Here is a 25,596-nt window from a genome sequence, read left to right on the forward strand (position 1 = left end):
CCTCAGCTGTCCTACTCTGTGAACTTAACTTCAGATTAATCTTTAGGCCATAAAATCATTGCTAGTGTACAGAGAGGTATGTAGAGATACACATTTACCTAATCACTGTATCATGTAAAACATCCTTTGGTAAGGACAGCATCATACTGAATGCTTTAAAATTGCTCATTTGGGTTAATGAGCTTACAGTAATCCGATGTGTGGAAGTCTAGATTGAACACCAATGTATCTTTTATGAGGCTCTTATTTTAAAAGGATCCTCAACCATGCTTCTTAAAGTAGCAAACTTTCTCCGAGAACCTTGTCTAGACTTAAATTTCCAACCACATCTTTCCACAGTTCTGGGCTCACATGACAAATGTGCAGTGGCAATGGTGCTTTCCTGACATGCTAGTTAACTGCGGCTCATTCTTTCAACACCCATGTATTAAGTAAGCACCAGACTAGCAAGTTTCAGAAAAATGGCTGACAACCCAAAGATTAGAGGAAGTTAGGGCAAGGCAATCACACCTAGTGAGGATCGTCAAGGAAAGCTCTGTGAGAGAATTCACGTGGTGATAGGCTCTGAAAGATTAAAAAGGGAGTAACTTGGGATAAAGGTATAGACAAGATGATGGAAAGGTTGGAATCATGACTTGTTCAATCTGGCTGGAATATAGGGGATTTATAGGGATATAGGAGAGAAGGGACTGGAAAGGAAGGTTGAAACTAGCAAAGACAGCTGTAGTAGTCTGTTTTCACACTGTGATAAAGAACTGCTTGAGACCAGGTAATTTATAAAGAAAAGAGGTTTAATTGATTCACTGTTCCAAATGGCTAGGGAGGCCTCAGGAAACTTACAATCATGGTGGAAGGGGAAACAGGCACATCTTACATGGTGGCAGGCAAGAGAGCAAGAGAGAGAGCATGTGAAGGAGGAACTGTCAAACATTTCTATAACCATCAGGTCTTGTAAGAACTCACTACCATGAGAATACCATGGGAGAAACTGCCCCCGTGATCCAATCACCTCCCACCAGGCCCCTCCCTTGGCACATGGGGATTACAATTCGAGATAGATTTGGGTGGGGACATAGAGCCAAACCAAATCAATGGCCAAGAACAGTGGCTGAGGGGTTTGGACCTGCTTCCTTCCTCTGAGAGGACTGACACCTTGAAGGTCTTTGAGCAGGGACGATGGGGTCAATGCAATGCCGAGGACCATGATCTGAGTACATCGTGCAGGTTGGGCAAGAAGAGATCACAGTTGCCTGGGAGAAAGGCAGAAAGGGCCGAAGCAGGACAGGGCAGATTCAAGGAGAACTTTGCAGAAGGGTTTGAGAGGATCTGAGATAAAGTGCATATAAGAGGGCAGAGTCAAAGATGACTAAGATAATTGAGGAAGGACACGCAGATGGAGCCAGAGAAGGAAGTGAAGCAGAACCAGGGTAGGATGATGGTTTGTATGACTTCCCCAAATAAACCAAGTGCATCTTGGGAGTCCCAGTGGCCTCTGCTGACTGTCACCTTGCTGTGTGAGAGCGTGTGGGAAAGAGCCAACCTTGCAGACAGGGAGTGAGCCTCAGCCCGATGAGCTAGATGGTATTTTCTTCCTCTTGTGGATTAGGAAACACACAGAGAGGTCAATTAACTTGTCAAGCTCTAGTAACTGGTAGAGCCGAGATTTGAATTGAGATCTTTCTGACCCCTGACCCTGAGCCTTTAACCACTATATTAATATGATGATGTCTCTGAGGAATGTTGAAGGAGAAAGGAGAAGAAGTGGGAGATTCATTTAAAAATAGCATAAGGCCAGGTACGGTCGCTTATGCCTGTAATCTCAATATTTTGGGAAGCTGAGATGGGAGGACCACTTGAGACCAGCCTAGGCAACATAGTGAGAGACCCCAATTGCACAAAAAATTGTAAAAAATCAGCCAGGTATGGTGGCATGATCCTGTAGTTCCAGCTACTTGGGAGGCTGAGGCGGGAGAATTGCTTGAAGTCAGGAGGCGAAGGTTTCAGTGAGCCAAGATTGTGCCACTGCACTCCAGCCTGGTGACAGAGCAAGATTTCGTCTCAAAAAAAAATTGTTTTTAATTTAAAAAATAAAAGTAACATAGCCTGGGTATGAGGCAAGCCCCAGATTAGGTCATGAAGAAACCAAATTTGATGGAAGCCTTCAACCTCAGGGACCCTGGTGCAAAGAAAGCTGCTGGCTCAATAAAGGGATATATATATATAAAAAATATTTTTATATGTATTTATTTTGTATATATAATATATATGTATATTTTTATTATTATTTGATACATGGCATTTTACATGTTTATGAAGTGTGGGACATTTTTGACTCAGCACTAGGAAGATAGCTGCTGAGAGACCTGAAATCTAAGGGAACATGTCCAGCCATACCCAATGACTGTGCCCAAGGGAGAGGAATGAGCCAATTGACTTGAGCAAATTGGGGCCCAGCCCTAGGGGTGAGGGTGGGCTTGCGTTTGTCTGAATAGCAGTGCACATTGGGAGAGGAATGAGTTTCGGTAGGCGAGAACCTGTTTATGGAGGTGGTTGTCTCCTAACAAGAGCAGGATCCACCTTGCCAGTGGCTTGGGTCAAGAGGATGAGGTGCCTGGGACCCAGCAAGAGGCTCAGATGGGGACTACCAGTTCTTTTCCTGTTCCATTTGGACTGAAACCCTTACCACTGTGTGGACACAGAGCTCCTTGCCTTGCCTTTTGTGGAAGCTCTGGGATCCTCCCTGAATGGCCTGGCCATATTCTGGCCCCATGAATAGGTAGGATTTAGGAGGGCATCTGTGTGCTAGGGTTCTGATTCAATTGTGACTGAGGGCTTTGTGAATGGTGAATAGGGACAGTGGATGGTGGAAGCGGATAGGAAACAGTGGTTCCGTGGATCTCACAGCCGGCATAGCATGTGTGTTGTGTTGTGTAATGGGTTGGGTATGGAAATCTTACCCCAGATGCAGCCTGATGATTTTCTGGTTTTATTCTTGCTCTGCCAAATGCAAGAGCTAGAATCACAAGTGACACATCATTCAAAGTATGGCTTCTCCCTGTCACCCAGGGCCCTCAGACCACATAGACATGTTTTGACCTGTGACATTTGCTCTGGAAATGCTCCTGATTACTGACATTGCAGTAGCATTTAGAGGTCACCTTTGAGTTTGCAGAAAGGGCAAAAATAAAATAGAAAATTAAAATTAAATATCCCAGGCTGCCTCTCCATTCCTCCATTCATCACATTTTTTGTTAAACGCCCTCTATTGGGATGAAGTAAACTATAGTTATAAAGCTTACCTCACTTTGGAACACTGTATTGAAAACTCCAGCCTTGCTACCTAGAGCTGTGTGACCTTGGGCAAGTCAGTCAGCCTTCCTGCATCTCAGCCTCATCATCTGTAAAATTGGGACGATGTTAGACCCCTCTTTCTGAGGTTGTTATGAGGCTTGAGATACTCCACGTAAAGCTCCATACGTTTTACTATGATGAGTATTATCATGTGCCAGGCTCCAGAGAGATCAGTGTGAGCCCTGCCCTCATGGAGCTTGTAATCTGGTTGGGAAGACAGATGTTCATTAAATGATCATACAAATATAAAATTACCTATGCAGGAACCCGAACTCATGTAAGGGATCAGAGCAACCTTCCTGAGGAAGCAGGATTTGCACTCAGACCTGAAGGATATCTGCACTGACTAGCTGAAACACAGCAGGGAGACATTCTAATCCAGGTAGGGGAGCCAGTGCAAACTCCCCGTGGTCACTTGAAAGACAGAAGGGAACTCAGTGTAGCAAAGTCCTGAGGAACAAGTTGATGACAAGAGTCAGACCATTAGGCAGAGCCCATGTGCAAAACCTTGTGGCTGTGCTTCGGATTTTTATCTCTAATTTAAAGCAAGGAGAAGTCACTGCAGGGTGTTAAGCAGGAGAGGTACACGATCTGATCACGTTTTCCAAAGACGGCTGGCTATCATGGAAAATAGCTAGGAGCAGAGCTGCATGGAAACTATTAGGAGGCATGAGCCACACTTTTCCAGAGGCCAGTGTCTCCTCAACTCCCTTGATGATGATGGGGATGCCTGCATATGAAAATACAGGTACTTAGTACCCACCTCAGACCTGAGGGATAACAATGGGGTTGGTACTGGTGACGTTTGTTAAGGGACAAGGTTGGGAAATACTGCTATAGAATAGGTAAAAATGAAGAGAGCCTAATTTTTGAAAAGTAAGTTCCAGAAGCTAAGACTGTAACTTGATTTGACCATGAATTTTGTATTTTGCCCATGACTTTGTGTTTTGTTGAGAATGATAAAACTAGAACAAGTGCAGGGATGAAAGTCAACTCAAAACCAGTTAGCAGTGACATTCATTCATCTGCCTTCTCAAGGTGGGTCTCCAGGAAAGGTGCCAAATGCTCCAGGTGCAGCGTTCTCCCACATTTTAAATTAATGTTTCACTGATTCAGGCCCCAGGTCTCTGATTTGTACTCCCACATTTTAAATTAATGTTTCACTGATTCAGGCCCCAGGTCTCTGATTTGTACCCCAGAGGTTTCTTATCAAATGAATGACAACTCAAATGGGTGAAAATGTAGACTTCTGTGTTGACTAGTATCACACCAACATTTCATGGAAGGCAGCAAAGTGAGCCTGGGTTCTGACATAGACAGAACTGGCTTAGGAGCCCAGCTCCTCTGCTAGCTGCCTGTGTGACCCTGGACAGGGTGCTGAGCAGAAGGTTTTTGTGTTTTTTTTTCCTCTCTCTCTTTTTTGTTGTTACAAAGTTATTGGGGTTAGGCTGGGTGCAGTGGCTCACGCCTGTAATCCCAACAATTTGGGACGCTGAGGCAGGCAGATCACTTGAGGTCAGGAATTTGAGACCAGCCTGGCCAACATGGGGAAACCCTGTCTCTACTAAAAATACAAAAATTAGCCAGGCATGGTGGTGGGTGCCTGTAATCCCAACTACTTGGGAGGCTGAGGTAGGAGAATCACTTGAACCTGGGAGGCGGCGGAGGTTGCAGTGAACTGAGATCGTGCCACTGTGCTCCAGCCTGGGTGACAGAGTGAGACCCTGTCTCAAAAAATAATAATAATTAATGAAAAATAAATAAAGTTATTGGGGTTAAATTAAAAGATGAATTGTATTACATATTCAGTGCATAGTAGATGCTCAAGATACACTAGGGTATCCTAGCCTCTCCTTACTTTCCCATACACATTTTTTTTTTCTTACCACTATGAGTACAATGTAGAAAGAACCTGGACCTTAATAGGGAGATGTGTCATTCCTAGCTTTGTGTAGACAGGATTTTCCACCAATGTTCATCTGCTCATCCATCCATCCATCCATCCATCCATCCATCCATCCATCCATCCAACCATCATAACTACAGGACAGACCTATAAACTTATAAACTAGGAACTAGAAATAGACTCTCCCTAAACACTGCTCTTAAGAAGCAGGACAAAAATATGTCTTGAAAAAACAAAAGAGGAAGCAGCTTACAGTCTAATCCTTATGTTTTGGTTTTCCACACTGGGCATAAATGTACCTCCATAGCCAATTTCCTTCTTGAGAAAGATTACCATGAGACAGTGTTGCTGCCCAGCTGGGGTTACTGTAGGCCACTACTGGGGCCCACCCATCCACCCTGCTGCCTGGAGAAGGCTTAAGAGCTGGAGTTGGGGTGGAATAGCACTCCCTCAAGCTTAGTGTACAGATGGAATGAACAGAGTCCAGCTGCCCGGGAGGAGCAGGGCATACAGTGTAACACCGGCTGGGAGGATTTCTTTATTGGGGCAGAAGATTAACTGGGAATTAAGGTGTCCTGTGTTGGGATCTCAGAGCTTTGATTTTCCTTTGGAAAGGAAAGAGTCACAGAACCTCAGATGGTGTCGTATCTTTCCTCACTCTTGCAAATGGGACCTTGGGAGATTCTACTTAACTTCCAGACCTCCCAACTCCAAAGTGCTTAGAAGGTCATATATGAGCTGGAGTGGGCCCAGCTTCCCAGCTATGAAGAAGGTTGTATTTGCCCCTCTGCTTGTGGCTAGTTTTTACCTTCAATTAAAGTCTTGAAGATGAGCAGTTGAGAAGCCTGACTCTGACAAACCAGTATGACCAAGGATCAGCTAAAGCTCCAAGGACACAAAAGAGGCCTCTCTTCTGCGGAAGCCTGCCTGCCTGGGCCTTTCTCAAGGCTTCTGGCCCGGGATGCACTGGCCAGAGAAGCCAGGAGATCTGCTTTCTCACCTCCACTCTGCGAGAACTCTGGGTGACTCTCAACAAGTCACAGAGCTCAATTAACCTCACCTGGCCTTTGTTTTCTCCTGTAATTATGGGGTTTGTAATTATAATAGAGGATTACAGATGAACTTTCAAACTGTAATATTCTATCATTTTAACCCACAAATATGGCCAGTTGTGTTATCTGTCGTATTTTTGTTTTAACATTTTTCCTGCTAATAGATTATTAAGCTCCTTGAAGGCAGGAACCCTGTACCTCTTGGTACTTCCTAAAATATCTGGCAGAGTACGTTTTAAAGATGCATTTGGTTAATTGATTACATATTGGTATGAAGAGTTCTACACAGAAACTATGAGTGATCACTTTTGTGAATATTCTGAGAACCACTAGTAAACATCTTGAATGACTGTAACTGACACATTGAAAAACCCATCAAGGGGGTCAGCAGATTGGCAGCTGATGGATGATGTGAAAATGAGGAGCGAAAGCAAATTGTTTCTTTACCAATAGCTCTTTCAAGTACAACAAAGGAAAAATGAGACCTTACGACAAAGGAATTACTCATCTTCCTTCACTCTTGGAATTTGAAGCTTGCCTGAGTTCACAAGCTGTTTTCCCATTTCCGCCTCAATATTATGTGCAGCAGAAGGGCTTTTGCGAATTGTATCACAGCCAGTCGGTACTGAGGCCAAGTCTTTCTGACCTCAGAAACACTCAACTCATGTTATCGGTCAGGTCACTGGAGTTTGAACTCCAACCCAGATAAGAAATGGTTTAGCACTTTGGGAGGCCTAGGCAGGTGGATCACAAGGTGGAGAGATCGAGACCATCCTGGCCGACATGGTGAAACCCGTCTCTACTAAAAATACAAAAATTAGCCAGGCGTGGCGCACGCCTGTAGTCCCAGCTACTCGGGAGGCTGAAGCAGGAGAATTGCTTGAACCCAGGAGGCGGAGGTTGCAGTGAACCGAGATTGCACCACTGCACTCCAGCTGGGCGACACAGCGAGACTCCATCTCAAAAAAAAAGGCTGGGTGCGGTGGCTCATGCCTGTAATCCCAGCACTTTGGGAGGCCAAGGCAGGTGGATCACGAGGTCAGGAGATCGAGACCATCCTGGCTAACACGGTGAAACCCCATCTCTACTAAAAATACAAACAATTAGCTGGGCGTGGTGGCGGGCGCCTGTAGTCCCAGCTCCTCCAGAGGCTGAGGCAGGAGAATGGCATGAACCCGGGAGGCAGAGCTTGCAGTGAGCCGAGATTACGCCACTGCACTCCAGCCTGGGTGACAGAGCGAGACTCCGTCTCAAAAAAAAAAAAAAAAAAAAAGAAAAAGGAAAGAAAGAAAAGGAAAAAAAAGAAATGGTTTAATTTGTTGGAGGTGTGTGTGTGTTTACAGCCATTTTTTAGGTGCCTATCTCCTGTGTGTGTGAATTTATGCAGTTATGTGTGACTTCACACTATAGATGCTTTAGAAGTTACTATGTTATTCACACAATAAACTGAAGCTTCCATGCTTGTAAATGTGATAACAGCTTTAGGCTTCCAACTCTTACTGAATGCAAGTTCTTGGGCTTGCAGGGTATAGAATTTCTCCCCAGCTGGGCTCTCAGCTCTGAGTTAACAGATTCAGTGAAACTAAAATTTGGAGTAGCACAAGGAAACAATGTTATTTTACTCTACTCCAGATATGGGAGTAGAGGAACCATCATTCATCAGTTTGCAGCTAGAGAAGAGCCAGCCTGCGTTGAGACCATCAATTACACATTCTTGTAACAGGCATTGATAGTGAGGGTGGTCAGAAGGATGTATAAGCCAAATTGTCAGTCAGAAGAAACATTTTCCTGGTGTTTTGAGGTGAGAAATAATCCCTGCATGGGTATTAGGAAGGATTGGAAGTTGGGAATTAGATTTCTTATTAGGAATCTCTTTACATTTGTGTTGTCACCTCTTGGCCATTGATAACTGTGATTGGTTGTCTCTGTCTTATAGCTTGGAATTGCGATTGGGTTCTTGGTCCCTCCTGTTTTGGTACCCAACGTCGAAGACCGGGACAAGCTTGCCTACCACATCAGCATCATGTTCTATATAATAGGAGGTGTGGCCACTCTCCTCCTCATCCTTGTCTTCATTGGTAAGGTCATTAGTAGACAGGTGGGGCAGCAGGGGGCAAAGGGGCAGGGAGACTCTGCTGACCTTGGTGGGACCCGTGTGAACATGCCCTGAAATACCATGGATATTTACAGAAACTGGAGTCTGGGCTTCTTATGGTCTTCAAATGTTTTAGCCTGGGCAGTTGTCCTGACACAATGCTAGTTGGTCCTATCCACTTTGTTAGTGGCTAAGAAAAAGTTTAATTGTCATTAACCAGTTCCCAGTCCTACCTCATCAGAAGTAATGGGTAGACTGCTAGTCCCCTTGATGAAACCCACTGAGCACTTAGGCCATCACAGGCACTGTACTGAGCATGTCTGATTTCATGGAGTCTTCAACAACCCTGTCAGTGAGGTACCACTATCAGTCCTAGTTAACAAAGAGAAAAATGAGACTTAAGGGAAGTTATATCAACTATTCGAGATTAGATAGCTAGTAAGTGGCAGAGATTGGATTCAAGTCTAAGCTTGTCTATGTCCCTATTCTAAATTTCTGAAAAAACAAAACTGAAATTGATCCATAAAACTAATAATCTCATAGATTAACCCGAAAATACTTGAGGATCATAGTTCTTTACTGCTTTTTAAAAAATTTTAAGAGTAATGTATGCTTATTATAGAAAAATCTAGAAAATACAAAAAAGTATAGAGAAAGGAATGACCATTAACTTGTCATTGTACAAGTTAATCCCAACCACGAACCTCAGATAACTACTGTTAATGTTTTATTTATTTATTTAGTTAGTTATTTTTGGAGATGGAATCTTGCTCTGTCACCCAGGCTGGAATGCAGTGGCGCAACCTCAGCTCTCTGCAACCTCTGCCTCCTGGGTTCAAGCGATTCTCCGCCTCAGCCTCTCGAGTAGCTGAGATTACAGGCGGCTGTCACCATGCCCAGCTGATTTTTGTGTTTTTAGTAGAGACGGGGTTTCACCATGTTGGCCAGGCTGGTCTGGAGCTCCTGACCTCAAGTGATCCACCCGCCTCGGCCTCCCAAAGTGCTGGAATTACAGGCATGAGCCACCACGCCCGGCCACTACTGTTAATATTTTACATCCATGTGCATTTAATGATTGAGGTATTTGGTAAGATAAATTTACATCCCCTTTTCTCAGCTGGGCGATATTATATGGGCTATGATAAATTTAGAACCAGCAAGACAGAGGTTTTTATTTTCAGTTAGTCACCCGTCTAAAGGTTAACCAGCTTTCTTTCTAATACCTGGAAGTTCCACCTCACATGTTAAAGGTTTCATTCCTGCCTACTGACTCCACCTCCAGAGTCAAGCAGTTCTGTAATTGGGTACCTCATTCAACCGTTCTCATTGCGTTGTTCCCTGCCAAGAATCCAGGATGAGAAAGGCTGTCTAATGGGTTTAAAAGCTGGCAGAATGTATTAGACAGAGACCTTGGTGTTCCTGGTAAGGTGAGAAGCAAGGGAGGTGTGGATGAGAGCAGGGAAGAATGATACAGCCATGAGCCTCTTAGCCAGACTTTGAGTTTCAAATTATATGTCCAGCTCCAAATTCTCAAGCAGATGAGGGCCTGGTCCTTTGCAGTTGAAAATCTGGAGGTAGGACATTTCTGTTTGGGCATTTTATTATTAAACACAGATGGATAGTCGCTAATTGAGTAAAGACCTGAAAAATCTTATCTGAATTCTGGTTCGTGGTTGCCAAATCGTTAAGCCAACACCTGCTGATGTAAAGATAAGCAAACTTTTTGCCTTGCATTCTTTCCCCCGATTGAAGGGAACGTGAAGAGGCAAGACAATTGATGAGAGGCTCCCAACTATAATATCCAGCACAGTTTCTATGGAAGGAGGAAGCAGGGCTCTGAAGTCTGTGCAAGGGCATTTTCTGGGTGGAGGGCCCCTTTGATCTGCCAGGAGAGTAAATTTCATTTCCACGCCTTCCTCTAAGTGGCGACAGTCTACTGACCTTTCAGGAACATTCTTTTGGGGTGTGGAGGAGGCCACAAGGTGCTTATTTGAAAATTTTTCTCTTTTTCTTTTGATACAGAGTCTCACTCTGTAGCCCAGGCTGGAGTACGTGGTGCAATCGTGGTGCACTGCAACCTTGCAACCTCCGCCTCCCGGGTTCAAGTGATTCTCCTGCCTCAGCCTCCCGAGTAGCTGGGACTACAGGTGTGTGCTACCACGCCTGGCTAATTTTTGTATTTTTAGTAGACAAAGTGTTTTAACATGCCTATTTTTAGTAGACACGATGTTTTACCATGTTGGCCAGGCTAGTCTTGAACTCCTGACCTCAAGAGATCCACCTGCCTTGGTCTCCCAAAGTGCTGGGATTATAGGAGTGAGCCACCACTCCTGGCCACTTATTTAGATTTAATAGGGGAACCACTTTAGCCAAACAACTAGTTAAACTGATCTGCCCTCTAGAAAATGGACTGGCCATCAATACAGTCAATGGAGAAGCATGTATTAATCTTCTTGTTTCTATCATGAGGCAAAGGTCTGATTCAGACTTTGAGAAACGAGGAATGGACCCTAGATTTTTTTTTTTTTTTTTTTTCCTGCAGAAAAAGACCCCTTTCAGTTATTCAGGGAATATTTATCAGCTGCTGCATGCCATGCTCTGTGCTAAGCATGGGCAACATAGTCCCTTTCCCCTTGGGAGGAGCTGTGGCACTAAGCCATTAACTGGGCTCACCAATCCCAAAGCTTTAGCTTTGTGTTGCTAGTGTGTTTTTTCAGCTCTCTGTGGTATGTTATTTGCTGGTTATTATGAGTTTCCTTGATCTTTGGACACTGCCTGAGAGGTCCAATAATTTCAGCCTTCCAGAGATCACTAAAAAAAAGTAATCAGGGCTGGGCGTGGTGGCTCATTCCTGTAATCCCAGCACTTTGGGAGGCAAAGGTGGGCGGATCAGTTGAGGTTCAAGACCAGCCTAGCCCACATAGCGAAACCCCGTCTCTACTAAAAATACAAATATTAGCCAGGCATGGTGGTGGTGTATGCCTATGGTCCCAGCTACTCAGGAGGCTGAGGCACAAGAATCGCTTGAACCTGGGAGGCGGAGGCTGCAGTGAGTGAAGATCATGCCACTGCACTCCAGCCTGGGCAGCAGAGTGAGACTTCGTCTCAAAAAAAAAAAAAAAAAAAAAAGAAAAGGAAAAAGTAATCAGGCCAGGTGCAGTGGCTCACGCCTGTAATCCCAGCACTTTGGGGGGCCGAGGCAGGCAAATTGCTTGAGCTCAGGAGTTTGAGACCAGCCCAGGCAACATGGCAAAGCCCCAACTCTATGAAAAACACACAAAATTATCCAGGTGTGGTGGCACATATGCCTGTAGTCTCAGCTACTCAGGGGGTTGAGATAGGAGAATGGCTTGAGCCCAGAAGGTGGAGGTTGCAGTGAGCCAAGATGGTGCCACTGCACTCCAGCCTGGGTGACAGAGCGAGACTCCGTCTCAAAAAAAGAAAAAGAAAAAGAAAAAAAAGTGTAAAAGGACCATTCACTCAGCCTCAAACAATGAGAAGCAGCTTCAAGAAGAGGGCTGTTAAGGGTTTAATTGAAGAATTAATATTTCCTGTGGGAGTCTTAGCTCCTCTCAGATGATGGAGCAGCTTTCACTCATGTGGAACCAGCTCTGCTGGGGTGGGACCATGGGAAATTCCAGCCATCTCTGTTTTTTTCCTTTCAGTGTTCAAGGAGAAACCTAAATATCCCCCCAGCAGGGCCCAATCCCTGAGCTATGCCTTGACCTCTCCTGATGCCTCGTACTTAGGTTCCATCGCCCAGCTCTTCAAAAACCTCAACTTTGTGCTGCTTGTCATCACCTATGGTAAGGCGCCAATGTGTCTAGGAATGCATTAGAACTGGAAATGTTAGACAAGAGGCCTGATGTGTCTTCACATATTACTCTTTCCAAAGCCCAAATGTGCTTGGAAAGTTGTTGTCTAGGGTCAATCCAGAGGACCCAGCTATGCCCAAGGGCCTTTGCATGTGCTGTAAAGTCCACCTAGAAAATAATTTCTTCCCATGTCAGGTTATCTGACAAATGCCTGTTGGTCCTCCAAGTCTCATCTCAGTATCACTTTTGTAAAGCAGTAGTAGGTAAAACTTTCCCTCTCTTACCATGCTATTCCTTATATACCTTAACATCTGTCATGAAAAAAAAATTTTGCAGGTCTATTTCCCCATTAGACTGAACTCTCAAAGATTGTGGATTTATGTTTTTCATCTTTATAGTTCCTCAGCAGTGACTGGCCTCAAGTGACTATTTGAGTAGTTACTAAATTCATAAATTAATTAATGCATGCATGCATATATGTGTCTTGCCACATCAGTCTCTCCTCAACCAGTCCTCCCTCATCCTGTAATTGACTTCTATTTTATCTGATTGTACAACAACATCCCTCTTTCATTTCATTTGCTTGGCTCTTGGAAAGATAAATTGGAATCTTAATGCTAATGTGTTGGCTTTCTTTCCCAGCATGGTGTTTTCTGTATCTTCTTTCAAACCTGTAATAAGATCATTGGATCGAACAAGGGCAAAGACAGAGCCTCATGGCATTCCACTAAAGAGTGTCCTCCAGCTGAATGCCAGTCTATTAGTTAGTACCCTTAGTTCAAGCTGCTACATATCTACCCACCTTTATTGCTATTCAGCCTACATTTGGTCATGTAATCCACCAGTTAAAGTTTGATTAAAACCAAGAGTTAGCAAATGTGTGACATGTACAGTAACCATATGAAACAAAGAAATGAAATTAGTTTGACATGACTTATTCTTAGTGAAACCCCAGTTGGCCATGGCTTCATGTTGCCTACAGACTCAAAAGCTATTGCTTTATAACAACAACAGTGCTTACTCTGTGCCAGGTGCTTTTCATATCTGATTTTATTTAACTTCCAGTACACCTACGTGATGTTGGTACTAAAATTATCCCTATTTAACAGATGAGGAAACTAAACTCAGAGTGGTCAAATAACTAGCCCAAGGTCACACAACTTTCAAGTGGCAGGGCCAGAGTTCAAATACAAGTTCGTCTAACTCCAAAGCCTCATTCTTTTTTTTTTTTTTTTTTTTTTTTTTGAGACAGAGTATTCCTCTTGTTGCCCACGCTGGAGTATAGTGGTGTGATCTCGGCTCACTGCAACCTCTGCCTCCCCGGCTCAAGCAATTCTTCTGCCTCAGCCTCCCGAGTAGCTGGGATTACAGGCATGCACCACCATGCCCGACTAATTTTTGTATTTTTAGTAGAGCTGGGGTTTTGTCATGTTGGCCAGGCTGGGGTCTCAAACTCCTGGCCTCAGGTGATCCGCCTGCCTCGGCCTCAAAAAGTACTGGGATTACAGGTGTGAGCCACTGCGCCCAGCCAAAATCTGCATTCTTAATGCCTGTTCTGTAATTGCTGATGGTCCTTCCTAGAATTGTTCCAGAGTTTCATTTTAGGCTCATCAATACATTTTATATCAACTGAAACGTTTATTTGCTGAGACACTAGATAAGAGGTGGCTTCATCCTGGTAGAGGGGCAATCCTGTTTTTCAGGCATACATAGAAATTAGGTGACCTTTCATCTGGAATAGCCATAGATGACCAGGTTCGTCTTCAAGATCTCGATCCTCTATTCCTCATTTCCTCCAGTTTCTCAATTCTCTGAGTATGTCTCCCCATTCATCCGCAAAACAAAGACAAAGTTTCCAAAGCTTAGAGACGTCCAACTAAGGAAGTTACAATTTCCCCATCACTGGGAGGTGTTCAAGCATAGATGGGACTAACCACTTGGTGGGAATGTTGTAGGGGATCTCAGGCTGAAGATGGACAGTGAAACCAGGTGACCTTTGGGGGCCCTTGTAGACTCAGGATTCCATGACTCTAAGAGCTTTTACTTTTGCTAGAGTTAGATATTGTGAGTGCATTGACTTCTGACAACCATAAACCTTGTTGCATCTAACAAGAGGGTATTTGAGGCCCACCTGGGATTCTAGGGCAGATGAGTACTTCATAAATATTTTCTGTGGCTGAAAATGGTGACAGTGGTGATAACTGGGCAGTGGTCCCATTCCAAAGGCTATGGTCCTCAGTGCTGGAGATTGTTGGTATTAGGGCCAGGTCACTGACTCATGAGAACAAGAAACAGACAAAATGTACCAGGAACATTGTTACTCCTGGTCTTCGAGGGGCTCAAGCCTAGGCCATGCTGTGGGGAGCAAAGCTACTCCTCCTCCTTCCTCTCGCATGGCTGGTTGCTCACATGGTCTTTAATCTGACAGAGTAGTTTTAATCCTGTACTCCTGGACGCTTTTCCTTATCTATTTGATAAAATGATAACCCAGGAAATAAATAGGAAAGCACTTCTTGAATGGTGGAGTAAGGACGTTAGAAAATCCACTCCTTTATAAAAACAAGAACAATGGCAAAAAATGTCAAAATGAATTTTTTCAGAACTTTAAACAAATGACGTGCAACAATCCAAGCAGCGTTTATTCAAGAGAAATGGCTAAATATCAGTAAGAACAGTGGGCCTTGTGTTTTCGCTTGCCCTATTCCAATCCCCTTCTCCCAGGCTCTGCAGTAGCCTTGACTGCTACAGCCTTGCAGCCATGGGGGCTGTGACATCCAGCAGCCTCATAGCCGTGTTGCTGTGCAAACCAACTGCCTCATAGCCACTGGAGGGAGCAAAGTCGATTTGGCGCTCCACCCCTGAGAAGTACTATTTGACCTACCTAGCAGGTCCCCAGAAAAGCCCTGGACATGTCGTTATTTGACCTGACTTGGAGTTTGCTCATGGGAAAAGCCCTATTGCCAGGGCATTGGTTGAAAACAATCAGTGGCACTGCTTAACATTGTAGCTGCCTGCAGTGGGGATAAGAGTTGGGGTGAACAAGAGGCTGGCTGAAAATGTTGAAAGGAAACTCTGGAGAATGTGATGTCCATGTGGGGCTCTTTGCCAAAAAGAAAATGATTCTTAGACTTAATCACAGATTTGAAAAAAATTTTGATTGAAGAATCATGTTAATTGCTTTACATGTATTATCTCATTAAATTTTCAAAACTAACCCATGACATAAGCCCTTTGTTTCATTTTAGACATGAGGAAACGGAGGCTCTAGAGATTTAGTTTCTTGCCCATAGGGCAAGAGCTATAGGCACTTACTCCAACTGTTAGTCTTTGCTTTCTTCTCCTACTGTGTTTGTTCCGAATTAAAACAAACAAAAACAAAAGCAATTTTTTTTTTTTTTAACAGAATCTTGCTCTGTCACCCAGGCTGGAGTGCAGTGGCATGATCTCAGCTCACTGCAACCTCCACCTTCCAGGTTTGAGCAATTCTCCTGACTCAGCCTCCCGAGTAGCTGGGATTGCAGGTACCTGCCACCACACCCAGGGAATTTTTGTTTTTAGTAGAGACAGGGTTTCACCATGTTGGCCAGGCTGGTCTCAAACTCCTGACCTCAGGTGATCCGCCCGCCTCGGCCTCCCAACAAAAATAATTTTCTAAAATGCCCTCTGTCAATTCAACTAGATGCTTTGAGATCCTCCGGAATTACCCCAGTCCTCCTAATCCCCTTGCAGTTTCATATTGGGCTTTGAAGAATGAAATGCTTCATACTTTTTACATTGTACATGTAGTGTTCATATTTAGCTCTGAATTATATGCATTTAAAGAGCATGTGGCTGGGAATTAAACAGGCAACAGCATTTCACAGGCACATATATTGGACATGCTTGGACATGTGTTGGGTTAAGAGCCTTGAGTGCTAGACTCGTAAGTTCAGAGCTGGCTCGTGAGAAATGGGAGGTCTGAGTTTTGGTGTCAGCTCTGCCAGTTACGGAGTGTACTACCTTCACCCATCTGTGCTGCCCATCCTTCATCTCTTTAATACTCTCCACCCCCACTAGAAAACAGTAATGACACTTACTTCCCATTACAGTGTTCTGAATGGAAGTGAAAGCTTTTAATGCAGTTGAGAATAAAGACATGACATGCCTCCAGACTGCCAATCTGCCATTGCCGGACTACAATGCTATTGCATTGGTAAACTTACTGATTTCCAGCATTGCTTCTTTGGTCCAAACCAGATTTCACTAAGAGGAGGAGTAACTGTCCTGCAGCTGGTCTTATTGTATTTGCAGTGGCTTTCCAAGTGGTTCTCCAAGCCGATGAGTCAACTGCCCAGAGCTGAGGTGCAGCAATAATTGAAGGCCTTGGAGTAAATCGAGGGGGCAAGTGTTGCTGGCTTTTTCCCTAGACTTCTGGCTACACTCTTAGAGGTAGGGTTGAGAGGTAAAATAAAGATCATCCAGTTAATTTGAATTTCAGATAAACAACAAATACTTTTAACATAAATATGTCTTATGCAATATTTGTGGCATATTTAACTAAGAACTATTATTTATTACAAATGTATTTATTTGCTATTTTTTTTTTTTAAATCTGGCAATTCAGTTTAGAGGGGAAGAGATGCAGGGGTTGAGCTTGGGTTTGATGTTGCTGAAATATCACATCAGTAAGAAACTGCCCGTAAAACACCCTCCCTCTCTCCTTCAACTTTGGCAATGCGGGAAGACTCAGGGAACCAGAAATTCCACGTGTCTGACAGTGTCTTTGGTGTGTTTCACAGTAGGGTGGGGTGGGGTGGGATGGAGAAGGGAACCTTCCTCTGGCTACCTTCTCTTTGTGTCTCTGAGTCTTGCATTCACATGGCCTCCTCTAATGTCTTATGATCAATGGCATGACAACTGCCCTGTTGAAAAGAATTGTTGAAAAGGCTTCTCTTCTAGAAAATGGCATACTCAAAGGGCATACTTTTTCCATAGTTATGCCCCAGCCTTGCCGCCAGCAAGATTATTCATGCTTCTGAATAAACTTCCAATGCCTTTGGCATCTGAACTCAAAGTCTTGACTTGTGTATCCCAAGGTTCACCTTCCCTTGGGGCTCTCAGTGCTTTATCATTGTTCCACCTACATGGGCCTAGGGAGGGGGCTTCATGTCCCCTCTAAAATCCTAGCTGAAGAGTGGGCATAAAATCCTTTTCCGGATTCCTGGGAGCTTTGTCAAGATCAGGCTGGCCCTTTAAAACAAGAACTAAAGGGAAATGCAGAATAACCAAAACCCAAAGATATGATCTGGGGTCAGTGTTTCCCAGACTTCCTTGAGGACAGGACCTCCTGGAGTGCTTGATTGAATGTGTACATAGATTTCTGGAAATTCAAATTCAGAAAGTCTGGTTTGGGGCCTAGGAATCTGTTTTCTCCCAGCATTCCAGATAATTCTGACTTGCAGCAGAGTTGAGAACCTCTGAGGTAGCTGTGTGATGGGTCTTGAAGCCCTTTCCCATCCCAGCTGCCTCCATGTTAACCCCACCACCTGGGAGCCTGGGTCTGGTCCCTGATCTTTTGCATCTTGAAGGCCATGTATTCTCAAATTCCAGACATTTTAACAAGTGCATTGGGGTTTTATTGTTGTAGTTGCTAAAGATGCAGATTCCTGGGCCCCATTCCAAGAGATTCTGATTCAGTAGGTCTATGGTAGGGCCTCAAAATCTGCATTTTTAAACTTTAAGGACTTCTAATGTCAGTAGTCACTGGAACACAGTTTGAATAAAACTGTTATTGGCTGGGCTTGGTGGCTCACACTTGTAATCTCAGCACTTTGGGTGGCCAAAGTGGGAGGATCGTTTGAGGCCAGGAATTCAAGACCAGCCTGGTAAACATAGTGAGACCCCAAAAATATTTTTACAAAGAAAAACATTGTTTTTGACAAAGGAGAGAAAGAGACTCAGAATGATGACAGAGTCCTTTCTGCCTCCCTAAAGCCTGCCTTCTCAGTAAGTGGCACTTCTCCCAGGCGACTGATTCCAGGAATGACCAGGCCTTTCAGGGGAGATCACGTTTTCTCTTCCCTGGCCCAGCAGGCTCACCTTGCTGAGGATGATCAGACCTGAATAGAATGCAGTCACCTGTACTCCTATAAGAGGTACTCACACAGGAAGGAGCATGCATTTCATTCCTGCCCTTCTGTGTGGAATGCCCAACCCCTGTGTTTAGGCAGTAGAGTGGACTTGGTTAACCATGTCTGGCAACCTTTGACAATATGGTGAGGGACATCTAGACCAAAGATGGATTCAGAACACATGCATAAGCTCCTGATTCCTCTAAGGTGGGGCTGCAGAAACAGTGGAACAGATTGGCAGCCTTCCAGGATGAACCCCTGCTCTTCCTTCCCTCCCACCCGCCTTTAACCCCAGTTCAGTCTCCTGTCTGGCCTGGAGCAGGGATGGCTGTTGGTTAACCACACTGCTCTAGGGAGCCAGTGCTTCCACCTGGAGCATGATCAGAATCACCTGGGAGGCTTGTTCAAATGCAGATTGCCGGGGGCCTCACTCCCAGAGTTTCTGCTGCAGTAGGTCTGGGGTGGAACAGAGACCACACTTTGGAAACTATTTCACTAAACCACTGAGCCCCAGAAAAACCACTCAGCTGCAGCAGAATGGGTCAACTCGTTCAGCACTCTGTTCTCCAGACCTTTATCAGGACCAGTGAAAGCATTGGTGTATATATATATTTTTTTGCTCCCAGTCCTTCTGGATAATTTCCTTCCTTTTTCTGTGGATTCTGCCCTCCTTGGCTCATCCCAGTTAGGAGAGCAACTGTTCCACCTGAAGCTAAGCCTGAGTTGGAACATTCCTCACCCTTTGCAGTGTCAGACTAGGGCAAGAGGCTTAGAGAGGAGCGGGAGGAATGAATGGGAAGAGGGGAGGAGACTGTTTTCTTTCTTCTCCTTCCCATACTCCGCCTCACTTGGCTTTTCAGGAATGTCTCCTTGTGGGACCTCTTGACTCAGAAATGGACTTTCTAAGTGGCTGAGTGTGTGCTATGAAGATTAGATGGGAATGCTGCTTGAATGAGATGTTGCTGAGAGCCTCATGATCACTGCAACCATCAGCCTGACAGTTGTAGTGACATGTGGGGACATGTCTGGGTTTATTGGCCCACTGTGGCTCTGTGCTGCTCAGGAGGCTGCATTGGGCCCAACCTTGTTGCATTCCTGGGGTAACCCCCTGGGAGAGGCTGGGACATGAGGAAATTGTTCAGTGACCTGAGCTGAGAAAATCTGATTCAAGAGTCAGCTTTGTGAGGATGTAAAGCAGAGTGATTAAGAACTCTGGAGCCACACGGCCTGAGTTGAAATCCAGCTCCATCACTTAATAGCTGTGTGATTGCAAAACAAATTATTTCCCATTTTGTGAGAGAATTTGACCTTTGCTTAACTTTGTATCTTTTACCCCCTGGGAACCTGATAAAGGGAGTGTGTAACTACCTTTAGGCAACATTGCTTATGATAAAAATGTCCTCTGGTGATACAAATGGACAGGGAGACTTAGTCATTCTTGTGGGAAGCCATTCTTTGTGCTTCCCTGAGTACAATGACTCTTTTCACTGGCCTGTCACTTATGGGACCCCTGGAAGCTACGCCTACAGAATTGTTGCAAGTAATGGTGGCGCCTGTGAGCATTAAGCTAGGGTGGTTGCCATACTCACCTTTCCTTGCATGTTAGCCATCATCAGAAAGAGAGTAGCTTCTGGAAGGCTGTGTGAACTGGGGTTCTATGGATTGGTTCCATCGAAGAGGAACTCCTGAGACTGCCCTGCCCACAAGCTGTGTCCTGACTTACACCCTCCCAAGTGAATCTAATATAGAGCGTGCCGGTGGTAGTCTGTGAGCCTCAATGTTTAGTTAACGTTAGAAAGACCCCCGGTGGGCATTATGGAGTGGTTGTATTTGTTGTTTTAACTGTGTGCGCATCTTTGTTATCTCTAAAATGGTGATGATAATGCTACCTACTTTCTAGGGTTGTTATAAAGTATCTAATTCATAGGTATGTGCAGCTGCCATTGTCATGATCACCATCACCACCATTGAAAGGAGGCCAGGAGGCCTTTGCTCCTTTGGGTCAGTTCCAGTCTCAGCTACTCACTTGCTGTATGGCTTTGGGCAAATGACCTTATTGGCTAAAGATACAGCCTTTCACAGCATATTCTAGGTGCTCCTTTGGTGAATGAATTGGTAAAGTAGGAGAGTCAACTGAATGCTCTTTAGGGTCTCTTCTAGTTTCATGTAATAGATTTTGTGTGACATTGAATCAGCAAAGAAAGTTGGAGAAGGAATGGAGAAAGAGGAGAGAAACCACCTGCAGAGGGAGTGGTGTCAGAGGTCAGAGGTCTGGAGCAGCCTCAAGAAGGGGCAGGGTCATCAGGAGGAGGAGGAGGGTGTCCAGGAGTCCTACTGACCACCCCTTAGATCTACCCAATGCTTAAGAAGAATGTAGATGACTTTGCCCTGGGAGTAATACTCAACAGAGTCTATTTTCCAGGGCAAATTAAGGGGATCAGAGAGCAATAGTGTGTGGCTAAGGGAAGGTTAAATGGTTACTTTTGGTTGTTTTGAAGTATTTCTTTGAGAAAACTGCAGAGTAGCCTCAGACCTCCCTGGTGTTTTCTTCTCTGAGGATGCTGCTCAGAGTGGCAGTGGGATGAGGATTTCTGCCCACCCCCCGATGCTGGGGGAGAAGTTAGCAATGGCCCAGAAGAAAGCTGACCCTAATGTTGTATTTCTCACTCCCTCCTTCAGGTCTGAATGCTGGTGCTTTTTATGCCTTGTCCACTCTGCTGAATCGCATGGTGATCTGGCACTACCCGGTAAGGGAGTTCCCTAAGCATGTTGGACCTCAAGATGATACAGTTTCTAAGTCTGTCTTGGCAGAACCTGGGATGACTTTTAAGTCTTCATTCCCCCCAGTTCTAGGTAGCGTGATATAGTGGTTTGCTTATGGGATTTGAAGGGAGATGGCCCTGGATCTCAACCCTAGCTTTGGTGGTACTAAACTGTGTGATGGCTTGACAGTGTGACAAGCTAGTTAGTGTTTCTGAGCTCTCTCTTTTTTTTTTTTTTCTGCAAAAGAAGCATAATTACTTCTTGCAAGATTCTTTTTAGGATCAGAGAGTAAATAATGACACTTGTGTATATATACATAATTATATATGATACATGTATTTATTATACAGCATAGTGCCTGGCAACACTGTTGGCAAATATATATAAAAAAAATTTCTGAATTTAATGTTTCCAGAACCCACAAGGCCTGGGCTGGATGCTGGGAATGGAATACTGAGTGGCCTGGAGTCAGGAATAGGGAGATCCAACCTTCTTTTGAAAGGACTAGGCTCTCACACTTGCAGAAGTGGTAGCCTATGTGGCTAAGTGTTCTAGTTTTGGAGTTCAAAGGCCTGCGTTCAGATCCTAGCTTTGAACTTACCACATGCCTTGTGACCTTGGGCTAGTAGGTTAATCTCATTGTGCCTGTTTCTTCATCTGCAAAATGGAGAAGACTGACTCCTAACACTTATGATGGGGAATGGCGAGGAGTAAATGAGGAAACGATATAAAACCTTAGGCATGGTGCCTGGCTTATAGTAAGCACTCAAAAATATATAACGATTATCTTTCCATTCCTCTTGGCATTGATAGTTCAAAAAAACCTAAGAATGGAAATTTTAACATATGTATTTTAATTTCCCCATCTGTGAAATGGAATTAACGACAGATAAGATAGAAGAGTTGCTGTGAGGTTTATGGTTTTTAAAAAATTTGCCTAAAAGTAGTTCTAAGAACAGATTTGGTTCATCCCTGTCACTCCAGCATCCAATATCATGCACACACAGTCAGGGTTATATTGTTGGGAGGAGTAGTTATTCTAGAATTTTCTCCTAGGCCATCTTCTTATAGGCCATCTTGTCCTGATACGTTCTGAATATTGACTCTGATGGAGCCTGAGTTACCTGCCTTTGTTCCTTCACCCCATGGTGACTGTTCTCTGTCCTGAGTCTTGTCCCATCGCCGGGTGATCTTTGGGGCTATGGTTTCCCCAGGGGGAAGAAGTGAATGCTGGAAGAATTGGCCTGACCATCGTCATTGCAGGAATGCTTGGGGCTGTGATCTCAGGAATCTGGCTGGATAGGTCCAAAACCTACAAGTAAGTGACTCATCCTCTTGGACTGAGAATTGGGGACCTGTTTTTTGAAATGACATATTCATAAGCAATGTGGCTCCAAGTCATTGTTTGGAGACCTGAGTGGCCAAGCAGGTCATTCAAGTTTGACTTCTCTGAGCCTCAGTTTCCTCGTTTATCAAATGAAGGAAGCTATACCCTTCTTAAGATCCTATGGGGATCCCACAGATCCCATAGGATCCCCACAGGATCTTAAGAAGATGAGAGCTACTGGACCTGAAGGCCTAGCATAGTCCTCTTGCCCATCCCCACTCTCTAAGTAGCTTTGTGAGAGCGGTAGCGGAGGGAGAAATGAACATGAATGGGAAAAAAACATCTCAGTAGTGGGAAGTGTTTGTGGAAACCCCAAAGAGTGGAGATGAGGAGGAGGTGATTTCACCGCCCTGTTCTCATGGCACCTTTTGGACTCCATGGGGTTAACCAAGGTGCTCTGAGCTTTCTCCAGTTTGCAGTGTATATTATCTTGCAATTATTTATACTTTGTTGGTAAATATTGTAACATACTTTGTAACATAATATTTGGTAAATATTGTAACATAGAATGCCCAGTGCTTTTTTAAGAGCCTGGAGCTATATTAAAAGGTTTTATCAGGCTAGGCAGAGTGACTCACATCTGTAATCCCAGTGATTTGGGAGGCCGAGGCAGGCAGATTGCTTGAATCTAGGAGCTCAAAACCAGCCTGGGCAACATGCTGAAACTCCATCTTTACAAAAAATACAAAAACCAGCTAAGCATAATGGCACACACCTGAAGTCCCAGCTACTTGGGAGGCTGAGGTAGAAGGATCGCTGATCGCTTGACCCAGGAGGTGGAGGTTGTTGTGAACTGAGTTCACGCCACTGCACTCTAGCCTGGCTCAAAAAAAAAAAAAAAAATTAAAAGGTTTTAGTGAATACCAGGCCACTACCCACCCCGTGGATGCCAAATCAGCAGAAGAATCTGCATTTGTGAAAAGCAGCCTGAGTTCCTCCATTCAGCAGCTGGCCTTGGAGAAAATGCTCTGGCGAACAGCAGCCCGACATCCTTCCCTTGTGATTTTCCAGTGCTGCCCATTCACTGGGTACTCAGTTAGCACTGGCTGGTGGGGCAGCTCCTGGGCTGTGTTGTACTGGGCAGAGCAGTGTCCCTGGCTGCTCTGTCAAGGCCTTCAAAGTTCCCTGTGTCTGCAGGCATCAGACAGTGGCTGACCTGTTCTCTGCCACACAAACCCGCTTCTGTGAGGCTCTGGTCAGACCAGGTCTCATTCTGGCTGCCCTCATCAAAGGCCAATTGAGACCATCCCTAGGGAGGTGGCGATGAGGAGCCTGGCTCGGCTTAATTACTGCTGGCGGGGCTTGGCCGCCGTCTCATTGCTGCCATCTGTTAGTTGCTTGCTTCAGCCGGACACAAGAGCAGTGAGGACTGGCCATCCCCAAACCACTGAATAGCAGTGTCCCTTTTTCCAGGGCTTGCTCTGTGGCAGGAGGAGGGAGGGATTGGAATGTTGGCTGGGCTGGGACGTGGGCAGCCAGATGATTCAGATGCATTAGAAAAGATAATGGGAGGACTGGGAAAGACACTTTCTCATCCCTCTTCAGAACCTGGAGGTCACCAGTTCCTAGCATCACGTGATGTCTAAATCCAGTGGTCAGCACAAGATATTTTTCTTCCTGTGCCACTACCTAGGCAGAGAAAGGGCTACTTTCAGTGGGATGAGAGCTCTGTGATCCCATCATTTCAGAGCCAGTCCTTGCCACTCTAAGGCTCCCAGATTTGTCTAGTTTGATTTGGAGGTTGGAAATTGGGTGGTGAGGTCTGTTTGTCTCAGGCTGGGACTACAAATAGTTTTTTCTAAACTGGTCAGTGGTTTAGGATGAAGCTATGGTTAAAGTTTCATCCTGGTGAGCTTGTGGGATCATCGGGCAAGACTGGAGTCCATGACGTTGCTTTCTGCAGAGTTGGTGGGAAGAGGGTGAGGGAGGAGCAAGAAGGGAGGAGGAAGCTCCTCTACCCTTAGCAGCTGCTTTGAAGCACCAGGTGGGAGCAGCATCCTTTGGAGACTCTGACCTTGAGCTTTTCCAAAGATGTAACCACATAGTGCATCATTATTCCTGCATGCAGCAGCAGAAGGGACACAGGTTTCAAATCCAGTTCTGAGTTCACATCCCAGCTCTGCATTTGTTCAGCTGGTGACTCTGGACAAGTAACTTGAGTGGCCTGAGCTTCCGTTTCATTGGTAAAATGAGAAATTGTCAGATATTTCTTACAGGATTTTTGTAAAGGTTGAATTGAAATAATAAATGCATATGAAGTGCTTCACAGAATCTGGCACTCAAGAGATGGAGGGTTTAGTTTGACACAACTATAGTGTGCCGGTTGGTGCCTCCACCATGATTCAGACTTCAGGGATGATGTGTAAAGAAAAGCTTTAAAGCTTTCGGTTGGGCGTGGTGGCTCACACCTGTAATCCCAGCACTTTGGGAGGCCGAGGCGGGAGGATCACGAGGTCAGGAGATTGAGACCATCCTAGCTAACACGGTGAAACCCCATCTCTACTAAACAAACTACAAAAAACGTTAGCTGGGCTTGGTGGCAGGCGCCTGTAGTCCCAGCTACTCTGGAGGCTGAGGCAGGAGAATGGCATGAACCCGGCAGGCGGAGCTTGCACTGAGCTGAGATCGTGCCACCGCACTCCAGCCTGGGCAACAATGCAAGACTCCATCTCAAAAAAAAAAAAAAAAGAAAGAAAAGAAAAGCTTTAAAGCTTTCATCATCTGAGTCCTGATGTTCATGGTAGAGGGGCAGAGGGATGTGCAGTGCCTGTGCCCTGCCTTAGGTAGTGCAGGGAGAAGAATGCAGGTCGAATTGCAGGAGTTCGGGCTACAGCAGAGTCCTAGGTGGGCAACATGGGAAGAGAACTGCTGGAGGGGCACAGGAGGGGTGAGCCTGAAATAGAAATCAAGACTTGCAGATGGAACTCCTGAGGGGACCGACAGAGGGAAATGTAACAGGGAGTGGGTGAAGATAGGGAAGGTTTCTCACATTGAGTTTGGAAGTCAAGCACTCAGTTCAGGCCGAGAGCATATTCTCTCTTAGTTCCTGCTCTCTGAAGTGGAGTAATTCAGACTCAACAGAAAAAGCGTTGCTGGGCCGGGCACAGTGGCTCACGC

The 25,596-nt window shown here is 45.0% G+C and overlaps 1 protein-coding gene across 1 annotated transcript in view; it reads left to right on the plus strand.

Annotated features, from left to right (window-relative positions):
• FLVCR2 (feline leukemia virus subgroup C cellular receptor family, member 2) overlaps positions 1-25,596 on the plus strand; it is a 70,758-nt gene that overhangs the window by 34,825 nt on the left and 10,337 nt on the right. Inside the window, exons 2-5 of the mRNA XM_011981564.1 lie at positions 8,246-8,387; positions 12,070-12,210; positions 21,009-21,076; positions 22,307-22,410. Coding sequence (XP_011836954.1) covers positions 8,246-8,387; positions 12,070-12,210; positions 21,009-21,076; positions 22,307-22,410 — 455 coding nt within the window. The remainder of the gene's footprint in view (positions 1-8,245; positions 8,388-12,069; positions 12,211-21,008; positions 21,077-22,306; positions 22,411-25,596) is intronic.

This window comes from Mandrillus leucophaeus, unplaced genomic scaffold, assembly GCF_000951045.1.
Source record: "Mandrillus leucophaeus isolate KB7577 unplaced genomic scaffold, Mleu.le_1.0 Scaffold228, whole genome shotgun sequence".
Classification (NCBI taxonomy): domain Eukaryota; kingdom Metazoa; phylum Chordata; class Mammalia; order Primates; family Cercopithecidae; genus Mandrillus; species Mandrillus leucophaeus.